The sequence below is a fragment of the Fundulus heteroclitus genome, chromosome 2 (assembly GCF_011125445.2).
Source record: "Fundulus heteroclitus isolate FHET01 chromosome 2, MU-UCD_Fhet_4.1, whole genome shotgun sequence".
In the NCBI taxonomy this organism is placed as follows: domain Eukaryota; kingdom Metazoa; phylum Chordata; class Actinopteri; order Cyprinodontiformes; family Fundulidae; genus Fundulus; species Fundulus heteroclitus.
Window position 1 is genome coordinate 14,036,601 of NC_046362.1, and position 14,683 is coordinate 14,051,283.

At 43.0% G+C, this 14,683-nt stretch overlaps 1 protein-coding gene across 1 annotated transcript; it reads left to right on the forward strand.

Annotated features, from left to right (window-relative positions):
• The first annotated feature begins 399 nt into the window (after nucleotides 1-399).
• fan1 (FANCD2 and FANCI associated nuclease 1) lies at nucleotides 400-14,550 on the forward strand. The gene is made up of 13 exons (XM_012880440.3): nucleotides 400-1,643; nucleotides 1,727-1,867; nucleotides 1,966-2,167; nucleotides 2,250-2,483; nucleotides 5,609-5,740; nucleotides 5,818-5,926; nucleotides 6,013-6,132; nucleotides 9,298-9,462; nucleotides 9,553-9,718; nucleotides 9,815-9,918; nucleotides 9,990-10,184; nucleotides 12,200-12,328; nucleotides 12,424-14,550. The coding sequence occupies exons 1-13, from the start codon at nucleotides 644-646 to the stop codon at nucleotides 12,571-12,573; spliced, it is 2,847 nt and encodes a 948-aa protein (XP_012735894.2). The 5' UTR covers nucleotides 400-643; the 3' UTR covers nucleotides 12,574-14,550.
• Nucleotides 14,551-14,683: the final 133 nt, after the last annotated feature.

The following is a 14,683-nucleotide window of genomic DNA, read 5'->3' on the forward strand; positions in this document are numbered from 1 at the left end:
GAATTATATATGGCATGCTATACTATTAAACTAACATATTGGTAATCTACGATTTAGTCACAAATAAACGTGGAGAAAAAATATATATATCGATGTGTCTGGGATCGACTTTAACAGCCCAAACTTCACTCTTCGCTCAGCTGGTGAAGCCTGAGAAGCGAGATTGCTTCTGGTGGGAAGTCCGTGTCTTTTCTAGTAATCCGACTGGTTTGGCTGAGTTTCCTACAAAAAGAAAAAAAGAACGAAAAAAAACGACGTTTTGAACGATTTTTGATCACCGCTACAGTTTCTAGCTTTCTACATTAAGTGATTTATCATACGTCTTTCATTAATTTAACGTGTCAGTAGTAGCCAGGTAACCCTGTGCTCAGGTTGAAGCCGGGCAAAAAGAACCGGCACATAGATTCGGCTCAGTAACGAACGACACATTGCATGCATCGCTGCTAGCGCGCCGGGATAGCCGTATTCATTTGTTGTGTAAGTTTTCTGCGCGTTAGCATTCAGCTAGGATCCTCGCAGGTTTAACAATAATTAGCTTTCCCAGCAGTATGCAGCAGGGTGACGTGGTTAGAAAAGGTTTGCGCGCCATCTAAGAGACATATGTCTTTTAACTCAAGTGTCACCACAACAATCCGGTCACGGCATGGCAGGAAGGACGAACAAAGATAAACTGCGGCGAAGCTTGTCTTTGAGGAACAAGAGGAAAGACGACGCTAAAGCTGGGACTCCCATCTCCTCTTTCTTCCGGAGCCAGCCTCCGGCGAGCCTGGCCTGTCCCCTCTGTGGACAGCTGGTCCCAAGATTCAAGATCAATGATCACATCGACCTGCAGTGTGAGAACTTTGACAGAGGGGACAACGCTGGAGCCTCTGGAGGCAGAGAGGAGGATGCTTCAGGCGTCCAGCTGCCACCTGCAAGCCATCTGTCAAAGTCCCCTGAGCTGGACCAGAGAGGCGAGGACGCAAAAACCGGGGCCAGTCCTTATTTTAAGAAGAACAACTCTCTGCAGGCTCCACGGGAGATAAACAGCAAGACTGTGGTCAGAGCCATTGGCTTAGGGAGTCTGTCCTCCAAGCTGTCCAGAAAATACAGCAAACGCGCAGAGGAGAGCGGCCAGTCTGATCAGATGAGTCCTGAGGAGTCGGCCAGCAGCTCCCAGAAGGAGAACGTCCAGGTCTGTCCAGAAGACGCTTGTGCTTCAGCGTTGGACACCAGCGTGGACGCTCCGGCAGCAGCAGCAGGAGAGCCATCGTCTGCAGAGAAACCATCCTCCAAGCAACCGACCTCCACGTCCAAACTGGAAAAGAGGAAAAACAAAGCCTCCTTCGGTGCTGGTTTAGGAAAGAAAGCAAAATATGGAGGAGAATCAGAGGAGGCATCATCTGGTCCTGACCCAGAGGAAAGCACCAGGCAGCGGCGTGAACCCGAGGCTCCCCCGTCTCTCCACGACACGCCAGAAAGGAGCATCACCGCCGTCGGGGTGGATTCGGCGCCGGAGGCCGAGAGGTCCGACGCCCCGTCGCTTCCCTACTACCTGCGAAACTTCCAGACCGTGCTTCACGCCGTGTTGGAGAACGAGGACGACAGGACGCTCTTCAACCAGGAGGACATGGCGGTGGTCCACGGCTTTCGGAGGTTGTCGGGTAGGTGGACGCGACGTAGTGTGACCAGAGATGTCGAAGCGTGACTGAGAAGTTGCTGTCATGAGTTTTCCTGTCTCCTGAAGTCGTGGCCCAGAAGCTGTATGTGAGGCTCTTTCAGAGGAAACTGAAGTGGCTGCAGGTCAGTAAGCTGGATTACGGCGAGATCTGCAGAGATCTGGGGCCGGTCGCCCAGGAACTGGTCCAGATAGGTTTTCTACAGACAGGTAAGGGACCCCTAATCCCTACAATAAAAATTCAATCAGATTTTTCTTTTGAAATGCTTTCTGAGGTGTTGACGTTTTCTCGTCCCCGTGTCTTTCAGAGGAGGACCTGGAGGACCTCGGGGAGGCTCTGGATCTCCTTCCCGCCCCTGAACTTAAAGCTCTGGCTAAAACTTTCCACCTGGGCGGTTCTGGCACTCAAAAGCAGCAGGTAATCGAAGGGCTTCTCCGTCTGAGCAGGCAGAAGTCGTTCTTCTCGCCGGCCTCCGGTCAGAGCAGAGTTGGGACGGTGATCCTGAAACGGTGAGATGATCGTTTCTGCTGAGTTTGCGAGCGTACGGACCCCGCCGGCAGTATCTGCCATCCCTTTTCCTTTGGTTTACAGGGCAAAGCAGCTGGCAGGGGCCTGTGTGCGCCTGTGTCGCGGGCCCCGGGCCGTCTTCTCCCGCGTCCTGCTGCTCTTCTCTTTGACGGACACCATGGACGAGGAGGAAATGGCAGCGGGGGGTCAGAACCAGCTTTTCACCATCCTGTTGGTGAACTCGGGCCGGCTGGCCTTCCCTGACTACACCGTGCAGCGAGCGGCCAAGGTCTTTCGAGACAGAGAGGATCTCGTCAGGTGAGGGTTTGCGGCCTTGCAAAAAGTATTCACACCCCATTCAAGTCGCATTTTGTAATCTGAAGAGCCACAGTCTTGCACTTAGTTGTTATACAATGCAAAAAGAGAACTAAAAATTAGTAAAATGTTCTTAAAATTTGTATATTTTTCCTTGATTTGAGCATCTAAATAAGACTATTTGCCAATGACATGAGAATTTCTATCCCTAAAATAAGATAATTAGACATCCTGCACTTGAAATAAGATGATGGAGATGAATTGTTCTTATTTTAAGTGCAAAAACTTTATTCCATTGGCAAATAGTCTTATTTACCAACTCAAATCAATGAAAAATGCACTAATTTCAAGAGGATTTTACCTACTTTGAGTTCCCTTTTTGCAGTGGAAGGACCTTCTTGCGGTTTGCCAGACGTCGTGCAGGAGAAACAGCAAACATGGAGCCCTGGTCAGAGGAGACCAATACTGAAACAATTAGATCTTATTTCTCATTGCTTAGTGAAACCACATGCATTGTGAATGTTTCCGTTATTTTCATCTACCTGACAAAAAACGGAACCTGTAATCCTTTAGTGAAATGAAGCAATTATCTTTATGTAAAACATAAAAAAATAATGTAGATCTGAAACACAATATGGGTCCCGGATGTTTGTCTTATTAGGGGAAAATAATTAAAATAACCGTTTTTTTGGTTTTTTTTAGGGAGGTAATTTGTTTTCTATTTCTCGTTTTAGGGCAGGGGTGTCCCAAATTGTGGCCCGATTGACTGATTTTGTGTGGCCCCCACCAATTTTAATTCAACAATGATTTACCCTCTTCAGCACAGGTGGTTGAAAAAGATGGAGACTTTTTATTTTTAATTTGGGCAAAATTATTACTGAGAAGTTAAAATCTTTATCCAATTTGAGAATGTTTGGGACAACACAAAGTATTCTTCTTTTAATAACCACTCTTTTTACATTGTAACTGGGAACGAGTCACCGGTGACCCATCAGAACGTATTTTTGACTTCAAAACCATGTAGTTCCTACTGCAGACTTCTATTTAAAAAAAAAAAGTCTTGTTTCACAATGGTCCTCTAGGCCCTCCTCCTTTGATTGACATCTCTTTTGACCAACTGTGTCGATCCGCTGTTACTCCAGAGCCAATGTCATTCACCATTCACTCGTTTCTCAAAACCCTCCCTCCTCCTGTTTTTTGAGGTACGTTGGGTGGACCAGTCAGTTTAGACGCTCATATTAACATGTGGAGATTGCAGCCAGTGAAATCCACCGGGTAGGACACTTAAAACTCCATAGCAGGAGCGTGCGTAAAGCTCATCCGTTGCCTTGTGTGTAAAAGTCAGCTTTTGGTGTCAGACGTACATTTTCACCAGGGATTGTGTGTAAAGATCCAAATAACAGCAGAAGAAGCAGCGGAGTTTGTCACAGGAGTGACGATGTTTTTTTCTGATTACTTATCAGAAAGGTGTTGGAGAACGCCTAGACATACCTACAGAAAAAAAAAACAGATCTAGAATAGTCTTTTTTTTTTTTTTTATTATTATTATATTGCATTCAAATTTGAAGCTATCACACAAAAGACTTGTCTCTATTGGCTCCCTTGTTTTTCAGCGAGAGTCTCCTTGCATCAACCTGCACTGGTTACCAGAACACCAAACTGGACTTCTTAGTTTAAAAACTTCAAGTGTTACCTTTACAGAGGCACCAAGTTTTGCTTTTTCTCTAAAGGGGTAAAGAACAGCGTCTAATTTAATTTGGGTATATGTTTTTATGCGTTTTTGGAATTATGGGGGCACCAGTAACTAGGACCACATCTGTCCAATGACCTTTGCTCAAATGCAGACCTTTGGACATCGAAATCTGCTTTAATATTAATTTCTTAAAGTTTCCTAAATACAGCAACCAAACCCTTTTTTTACTGCTGAGAACAGACAACCGTTTTACCGTTTTTTTTAAATACGCCGAATGTGCAAAACCTTTTTGAAGGTTTGGATCCACAATGATTGACACATCCCTTTCCTACAAAAAAGTCTAACTAATATTATTAATTAAAATACTGCATATTTTGTGGAGCAGGTTAAAAACAGTTTACAATATAATTTTTTGGTTGTTTTAGTTGTTTTTTATTGTATTTTTTCTCCCTTGAGTACCTTGGACTTGACCATTTTGGCCCATTTGACAAAAGGTTGGGACTCCTCTTGTTTAGGGGCGGAAAGTTTCAATATTTTCAGCAATAAGAATGAGTTTAATGTCACTCTTTCTTCAGAAAACTTTGCTGTATTTAGCCAGGTTCAATTATTTTGTAAAGTCTGCTTTAACCCCTGGTTAAGATCGAAGCATTTCCAGGTGTTCTAATGGCCCAGTCAAAGTTCAGGCCTAAATCCTGTTGAGCATGTGTCTGTGGCGTTTAAAAGTAGCTGTTCATAGATGCTGTCCTTTGCATCTGATCGAATTTGAGCTGATGTGCCGAGAAGAAGAAGAACGTCCGTTTACTGCTCTAGATGTGCAACGCTTACAGACCTGCAGCTATAATTGCAGGAAAGTTGTTTTATTTCGGGAAATCAGAGTGACGGAAGCTAAGCACAAGTGCACACCACACTTTTCAGATTTTTTTATTTATATAAAGTAACGTTATTCTGAAATCTACTGCAATTCACTGAAATTTTCAAGCTGTATGCCAACGAAATTTCGTTCTGTACGCACTCTGTGCATACAAAATGACAAATAAAGTTGTCTAATTCTAAGTCATATAAAAAAACTCAAAATAAAACCCTCTTTTTTTCCTGTTACTTCACAAATGAATGCTCTGCCTTGTGCTGGTGTACCACAAAAAAAAAAAAAAAAAAACACTACTGAGGTTTTTGGTTTTAACATTTTGGTTTTCCGTATATATATCCTTTTTACTTCTTATTTTGCTGTATTCTTATTTTTTGTCTGCACCATCAACACCAAGTCAAATTCCTTGTAAGTGCAAACCTACTTGCCGATTACACTTGATTCTGATTCTGATTCTGAAAAGGGACAATTTTTAAAGGGTGTGAATACTTTTGGCACTGCGGCTGTCTGCGATTTCATTTCAGCACAGCAAGCAGGACCTAACGCTTGTGACTCCTTACATTACACCAGATATGAAGCGTCCATGCGAGCCCTGCTGGAGGTTACCCTGGCCATGCAGGGCGGTCAGTGGGAGCAGGCCCTGGAGCTTTACACCGCCGCTAAAGGAGCCTGGTGTGAGCTCCGCCTCAACCACGACCTCAGGTCAGGACTTCATCAGCCCTGCTGTTTGCCAGCACTTCTGCGACTGCTTAGTAATTGCAATCTTAACTTTCGTCCAGTCACCAGGAAGAGCTGCCGGTGTTCCTCCGCAGCTTCACGACGGGATGGGCGTACACGCGCGTCTTGTCCAGAGGAGTGGAGATCTTACAGAGGCTGCGTCGCTACGAGGTCTACCGACCGCACCAGACTGGTGTTTGGTATATGGAGCTGAGAGCGTCGGTAACGGTGGCATTTCTCTGGTTTCCGTGCGACAGGATGCGGTGGAGGAGCTGCGGGCCTTGCTGAAGCAGTCCGTCTACTGTCCTGACAGCCGGGGCCGATGGTGGGACAGGCTGGCTCTGAACCTTCACCAGCACCTCAAAAAACCCGATCAAGTAAGTAGTGTCATTTGACATCCGTCCATTATTAACCCTTCATAACATCTGACTTTAAGTCACTAACTTTACTTCAGGGTTCCCACGGGTCCTTGAAATCCTTGAAAGTTTGTGAATCTGAAAAAAAACAATTCAAGGCCCTTGAAAGTTCTTGAAAACAGCCAAAAAAACACCTTGTCCTTGAAAGTCCTTGAATTTTTTTGTGGGGTTGAAAGTTCACACGGATGACAACTCGTGTGTCATTATTTTACTACCACACGATCTTTTAAAATTATGTTGATTCCGCAGACTTTTGATTTGCAAAAGTATGTTCGCTCTTCTTCGTTAGTTGGTAGGCTACTGTTTAGACCTACGTGCGTCCAATAGGTTACATTCACGCAGTGTTGCCAACTCAGCGACTCTGTCGCTATATTAAGCGACTTTTCAGAGTCAAAGTCAAAAACTACCTTCATCAAAGATGAAAGTAAGTGAAACAAATTGATATAATTCTGAACATCTCAATGCTGCACTTTTTTCCATAAAATTCCATGAAACGGTTGGCTAATGTACATCTTATATGTAATGTAGTATGGCATAGCCATGTACTGTGGATATAAATGTAGGCTATGAATATGATCAATATCAATGTAGGCTATAAGTTAAGTCCACTTTCTTGCATTGCTTCTGACCCAACAACTTCTATGCCGTTTAGTCTTTTATTGAATTTGCATTGTATTAAAATATGATAACCTATTCAGCGGTCACAGTAGGTAAATGCCGCCACGTGTGGTCCTTGAATTTGAGGAAATTGGTCCTGGAAAGTCCTTGAAAGGTCCTTGAATTTGATGTTCACCAAGGTGTGGGAACCCTGTTACTTATGGCGACCAAAGGAATCCTTACGGTTTAAATTCCCTGCTCTGCTCGCCAGGGGCGGATTTACCATTAGGCGAAACTAGGCAGTTGCCTAGGGCCCCCAAGTTCCTGGGGGCCCCGATTATCCAGCCAGGCTTTGATAATGATGTTATTCCACCAGACTGTGAGTCCAGCATCATCCACTCTGCTGGTAAGCAGTCAGCACAGTTTACTTCCTGAAGATGACCCAGCTCTGGCCAATCAGCTGTCTGATCGTGCACGTTGCTCAATAGTAGGGCTGGGTATCATCTAGGATGAGCCGATTCGATACGATTCTCGATACACAGCTCACGATACGATACGATTCTCGATACATGGCTCAGCTTGCTTTGATTCCAATATCGATATTTATTACTTTGAATTAATGCTCAGTGATTCAATCACCAAAATCAGCCAAATATTATGTTTATGTTCTATTTATTGATCACAGACATATTAACAGGAAAATAAAGTGCATTTGCTTCAATGCATTTAACGTGTCACAGAAACCAAAAATGTGCCCAAACATCTGATTTTAGGGACAAAGGAGCTTCTAAAATCCTGTCGGCCGTTCCACAAATTCGTCTCACTTGCTCTCCTTCGCTGTGAACTGTAATGGTTGCGCTGTAATAACGCCCCCTAGAGGTTGGGAGGTATATCGATATTGAAAGCCAGAATATTTATATTTAATCGTTTTTAAAAATATCGATATTAATCTTTATATCGATTTTTATGCACAGCCCTACTCAATAGTACTGAGAGGACCGCTCCAGGTGAAGGACAGGATCTTGCCAAGAAATGGAGACGGGCGCAGATTTTCTTCCAGCTATTACTTCATTCAAATGAAAAATGGAGAACAGATTAGCAGATCATGGGTTGCCTATTAGAAAAAGGGACAAAAGAAAACATAGAGGAAAACAACAAGAAAAGGGATAAGAGAGGGACAAAAGGTAGAATAACGCATGTCTATTCTATAAAATGTTTTGTATCTGTATATAATGGGTCTGTTTTATGTGTTGTCTTCACAATTCAGAGGGCCCCATGCCTTTCTTTTCCTAAAGCCCCAGATTTCTTAAATCCGCCCCTGCTGCCCGCAGTGTTAACGCGCGGATAACACACCACGGGTGTAGATCCTATTAGCGCTAAAGGCCACCGTGCCAAAGACGTTGCAGTTTTGCACGCTTGCAGATTAGGGCCGCTCCAGTAAGTGAAGGTAGCGGACACGGCCCGAGGCTGCAGCATAACACGTCCGTTTTTAGAGCGTTAGAAACCGAGCATAGCCATTTTACCTGTTGGACTGGGACATGTCTGAATGGAGAAAAAGGTGTGTTAAAAGTTTGGGAAGGAGGCTTGATTAAACTGGATCAAGCAGGCATTCATCTGCACTTCTGTTAAAGATTTGTAATAAAAAACAACAAAACCTTCTATAATAATAAATTCACCATCTTTTGCTATAGATGGGGAAAAAAAACAAAAACACAACTTTTCTTCCGGTGTTGCCCCGTTTAACTCAACCAATTAGGCAATTTCTTGTCATTTGACCGCCCACTAGGCTGGTGGAGGATCTATATTCATCTCGTCTCCACGTACAGTGAGGAGGACTGTAAAGAGATGTAGAGAGGATGTGTGCTCTGGCATCAATAACAATATGTATCCATCGATAGAAAAAAAGGGTCAATAAAAAGTTCAATAGAATAACAGTTTTCCTTCCTTTTGCATTCTAGCCTATCATGCTGGTTGATATTACAGTCATTACATCATTCCAACCAATCAGTAATGCCGACCCAGGAACGCCCCGCCCCACTTTCAAAGAGTTCAGAGAGAACAAGCGTTCTTTTTAATTTTTCAAAGACGTGCAGATTTGGTAAAAAGTTGGTTCAATAAAGGGTTGAGTTTGAATTCAATGTTTGTGTGTTCTGTATCTAAAAACAGGTCGCTAAGCAACAGCATAAAATGACCAGGGCTGCACTTAATATATTTGTTTTGAATTTGTTGATAATTGTCAATATCGATCAATATGATTTCTATTTTTTTTTCTATCTCATCCAACTCTAGCACACATACTTTAACGCTTTTTACACATCTATACCAGGGTGCCAGTAAATGTGGTCGGCACTTAATAACGGCTACAACAGAGAGTTTGGTTTTATTTCTTTTTTGAGTGTAAGATTTAAGTTTTTACCGCAGGAATTCCAGAACAACACGCCAGGCTTTGAAAAGGTCTCACTCTGACTGTCACTTTCAGCTTTTATTTATTGGCCTGTTTTTTTTTGTAATGAACCCTATCATACTCAGGCTATCTGTGCTATGAGAGATGGGCTGTCGGATCCTCTGGTGCGCACCGGCCACAGACTCTCCCTCCATCAGAGAGCTCTCAGGATGAAAGAGGCTCCCAGCTGTAAAAAGTACCGGCTGCAGCTCCGAGAGCTGCCCGCCGTCCACGTCCGAGATGTTAAACATGTGAGTTTGTCCGCGCCCCGTTGACATGTGGGGTTCGGTATTTATCGGAGGAGGACCACTCTCAAAGGGTCTTTGTAACTTTTCTTCCAGGTGACCATCCGGGGTCAGCTGTTTCCTCACGAAGGCGGCATGGGGAAATCCAGATTCCTTTTACCTGAAAGTGAAGAAGGAGAGGATGGGAGCGCTCATGCCACCGTAATATGCTCAGTCGAAGAGCTTTGCTTGGCTCATTACCGACATCTAGGCTTTGACCAAGGTAAACCATAAGCCTTTATTAAAAAAAACAACAACATATATACAAATAAATCAAAATGCTTGTACAAGAGCAGAACGTTTGTCTTCTGTGTGAAAGGCATCCACGGCGAAGGATCCACGTTCTCCACCTTGTTCGGTCTTCTGATGTGGGACATCATCTTCATGGAAGGCATCCCGGACGTCTTCAGGAACCCGTACCAGGTGGAGGAGCGCCTGAGCCGCCGCGGCGTCCGCTCCCGCCAGAGGCTGACGTTTTATTTTGCGTTTCACAGGCCTGTCCTCTGGATCTGTACACCGACTGCTTCTACGAAAACAGGCGGGAAGCCGTAGCCTCTCGTGTCCGGCTGCTGCGCGAGGCGTCCGTGGAAACGCTGCGCGACATGCTGGAGGACGTGTGGACATCTCAGGAGGGTAAAGTGTGCTCGCTGGTCAGCTGGGAGCGTTTCTCGTCCCTTCAGCAGGCGCAGGTGTTTAGAACCTCTTTCTGGTTTTCACGCGCAATCCCGCTAACGGCCGCACACTTCACTGTATTCTGTTTAATCTGAAAAGGGATTGTGGTTTATAGTCTCATTTGAACCAAAGTAAAATGTGGAACCGCATTTTAGTGCAATTACATCTCTTTGCAGAAATTAGCCTTTATTTAGCTTCATCTTATATTAGACTAGTTTGTTCTTTTTTTCTTCTTTGTCATTGCTAATAGCTGTGTGTGACTCTCTGTTTGTATGCCTCTGTCATAATCGTGATTTTAAAAAATGCAATTTCCAAATCGCAGAGGTCTGCAATTTTTGGCTATGTAACAATTAGTGAATCAGACACGTTCATTAGGTGTCAGTAAAATGTTTAAAGTGGGTTTGCCTCCACATGGAAGGGAAGACAGTTGCAGCAGTGAGATAATCAAATTTTTTTTTTTACTTGTTTTAGAGTTTATATAATCATACATAGCATTAAGTTCTGGTCAATCAGTTTAATACATAGACTTGCTTGTTGGTTGCACTTTGCACTTTATGTTCAACAAGGATTGATGTTCAATTAAATTAAAAGCTGTTCTCTTGAATAATATTCTGATCAATAGAAACATTAAAAGTTCTTGTTTTAAATAGTCCTTGTTTACAAACATCTGTATCTAGAGGTCATTTTTGTTGCTTGTGGTTATTGCAGAAAAAAAATTGGAATTTTGGTTGAAATATATTGTAGGCAGAACGCAATCATTTCTGCTCTGAGTTTAGATGCTGTGGGTCTTTTAGCAACTAATCCACATGGCGAGGAAACAAATTGATTTGTTGTTTGTATATGTTTAAAAACACATGATAAATTAAACTGGGGAAAAAAATCGCATTAAATCGCAATATTAAGAAAAAGAATCGCAATTAGATTATTTTCCAAAATCGTTCAGCCCTACAAGACAATAAAGAAATTCTTATTTTATCTTAGCTTATCTCCCTATTAACTCCTCCTCTGGTGAAGATAAGGGTCTCCACAGCATGCTGCTGCCACTACCATGCTTCACTTGGGAGTGCTGGGTTCATAATGAAGTGCAGAGCTAGTTTTGTGGAGCGCACCGACTGATAGTCGCTCGGGTTGACAGATTCTTCCACCCGAGGCGTGGATCGCTGCAGCTCCCTCAGAGTTACCACGGGCCTCTTGGCTGCTTCACCAGGTGTCCGCTTTGGATATTTCTCGCTGGCCTCTCTGCTCCGTTCCTTAGTCTAAGTGATGCAGTTTGTTCATCTCTGCTCTCTGACGAATCTTTTGAGAGCAGTGGCGCCTCCAGAAATGTTTCATAGGGGGGGGCCAGATGGGGCCCCTCAAACTCTTGGGGTGGCACTGAAACTAAAGCCATAATTTCAGGATTTTATTCTACTGTTGTAGTAAAGCTGCCTGTAGAAAACTATCAGAAAGACTTAAGTAGAAAGACTTTTTGGGGAGATTTTTAATGTTCCTAATGATCTAATGTGCATAGACCAATAACAGTACAGTTAACATTTTGAGTTGAACAACAATTCCTTTTTATTGTGTAATTATATTTAGAAAAAGGTGCACGTTTATTAATTTATTGGAGAACAAAACAGTTACTAGGGAAATGACTAGGGCATGGCCACCCCTGACCATCCCCTGGTGGCGCCCCTGTTTGAGAGCCTGAATGGACAGCTGCGTTCACATTGAGATTAAATGAAACGAAAGGTCGACTCTATTTGCCAACAAGTTTGCTTCTCAAGGAGATTGATTGCTCTGGGTTTTATTTAGAGCTACCTTATCCTGGCTAAAGGTACTGACTATGTATGTGTGTCACAGTCAAAACCTGAAAAAGATGTATCTTTCTTTCTTTCTTTCTTTATTTTTTCTTACAGTTTTTGGCACTTATTATAAACAAAATGTTATGTATGAATGTTCTGCATCTTCCTACGACTCAGCCGTAGTTTTTGCTTACATGGACACGTAACACGCGCCCAGCAGCGTCACGTTTATCCTGTGTTGTTTCCAGTCTCTGATCGCATGTCTCGGCGGGGTCTTCCTCGGTGGCGTGATTGAGCGAATGGCCAAAGACTACAGACACTGCAGGGGAGGTTTGCCCGATCTCGTCGTGTGGAACACCACAAACAACACCTATAAGGTGAGATCGGCCGAGCTCGGGCCCGGGTTTCATCTTTTTAAAAGTTGTTTTGCATGTCCGCCGTAGCTGAATGTCGGAACGTTTTCTCGTTGCAGCTGGTGGAGGTGAAGGGCCCCAGCGATCGGCTGTCTCAAAAGCAGCAGATCTGGCTGGACGAGCTGCAGAGACTGGGGGCCGACGTGGAGGTGTGTCACGTGACGGCCACTGGAGCCAGAGGAGCTCGTCTGGAGGAAACAAACACATAAGTTGTCCAGTCAGACTGATTCAGGTGCCAGAATGGCAGAAATCAGAAAACTCCTATGGAGGGAAAAGAAACATTCGTGTCATTTCTCTCGCTGATCGATGCCGAAGAATATTCTCCTCTGTGCTTAAAGGTTTCCTTTTAGGGTGTATTTCCGGGTCTGTATCCTGATTAACGAAACGGTGAAGGCGATTATTTTACAGTCCCAGTCCAGAACTTTACATACGCTCGTCATGCGCATGGATGCCGTGTATCCTCTGAGCTTTTAAAGGTTTATTTGGCTAAACATTTTACTGATTTTTAAAAACTAGAATTTGTTGCCCAAGTTTGATTTTTATTGTCAGCTCTTAAAAATCAGAGCTTTAAAATCACACAGTTAGAGTCAAATATATCCATAGACCCCCGGCCTGTGGTTCCAGAGTAACCACAGGCTTGTTGAATTCATCAACAAGCGTTCTTGGTGGTTATTTTTTGGCTCCTCTTCATAACAAAATCAGAGTTTATATAAGTTGCTTGGTTTTCTGGCCAGCAACAGAGTTTTAAAACACTTTTGACTCTGTCCGAGGTCAGGGTCATTCCAGAGCCTTAGAGTTAAGCCTGCTTTACCCGTTCATGATCTAGTTTTGATGCGTTTTTAGGGTCATTAGGGTCCAGCTGGAACACACAAGTATGTCCACCTTTCCAACGCCTTGTTGTCCATTTGACAGGAAGAAAAGGAGTTCTCTGTCTTTTACCATTCCGATTGCCTAGTCCAGCGTCCCGATACCTTTAGCAGCAAAATGGACCCTTATCATGATGTTACCACCACCGTGGCTGCCAGCTGGTATATTCTTCTGTTCTTAGGTTAGAAGGCCAAATTGTGACTCCTCCTAAACATTCTTCTTGTGATTTTTAAAAAAACCTCCATCTTATCTGACCATACAGTTTTTCAGTTTTTCCACAGCTTACAGTTTTATAATTAGCTGGAGTCCATTTAGTTTCTAGATTGTTCCTTTTTATTATACTTTTTTTTTTTTTTTGCTGTATTTGTGAAGGTTTGGGTCAGATGGTATAACCTTGGACACAATTGGGTGTGCCAAGCGGACAATAATCGCAAACATACATTAAGACTGGTTTTGGAAAGGATAAGGCAGGCTAACATGAAGCATCTGGGTTGGTCGACCTCAACTCTACAGAAAATTCGCCATCTGCTTAAAAGACAATGCAAAGAAACCGAGTCATTTTAAAGACACTCAAGGAAGCCGGAAACCTGCTGTCATGGTTGAGACTTGTTCATGAGGACAAAATGTGTTTTTTTTGTTCTGCAACTTGAAGAAGGGGAGTTATCCAATTTTCAGTGGAAGTGCATGCATATATTTGAACCTAACATTCAACAAAAATTCAAACTTGTGCACTCAAAGTCTTGTTTTTTTTAAACCGTCAATATTGTTTCCAAGAAAATCAGTTTATTCTTAAAAAAAAAGTGATTAAATGGGACTTTAAAATGCTGAAGTAATTATATTCATACCAACGGCGAGTGGATGTGATCTTCTGACCCAGCACTGTTAAAAAAAAAACACCATATGATGAGCCTCATCGCAGCAAGAGGATATAATCAGAGGTGGGTTGTTTGCAGATAATTAGAGTTAATGCAAGAACAAAAATGGCTCCAACTACCTCCAGAACATTTCTTTTTCTGTTATAATAGAAACCTGTATTATCTTTATGCCGGGTTACCAGGCAACAACAAAAAAAAAATTATTCCTATTTTCTTGGCTGCATTAACTCCGTGAGTTTCTCGTTTAAATAATTACTGTGTTAATTGCCTCTAATTACGCTGATTTGATGCTGATGTATTAAAATGTCAGCTGGTGCCAAGCAAGAATCCTGCGGGTTGTTTTTATACATCCATAAATATAGTTTGTGTAATTGATGTGCCATGTAATTTCATGACTACCTAACAAATTTGTATGTTGGATTTATTAAAGAAAAGTAATTTCTCGCTGTTGTCTATCATCTTTTGAAACCGATTTACGCCAGTTCCTCACAGAACATACCTTATGTCATGTGAGTGTGATTTGGTGTGTGTGTGAGTGTGTGTGTGTGTGTGTGTGTGTGTGTGGGGTGGGGGGGGG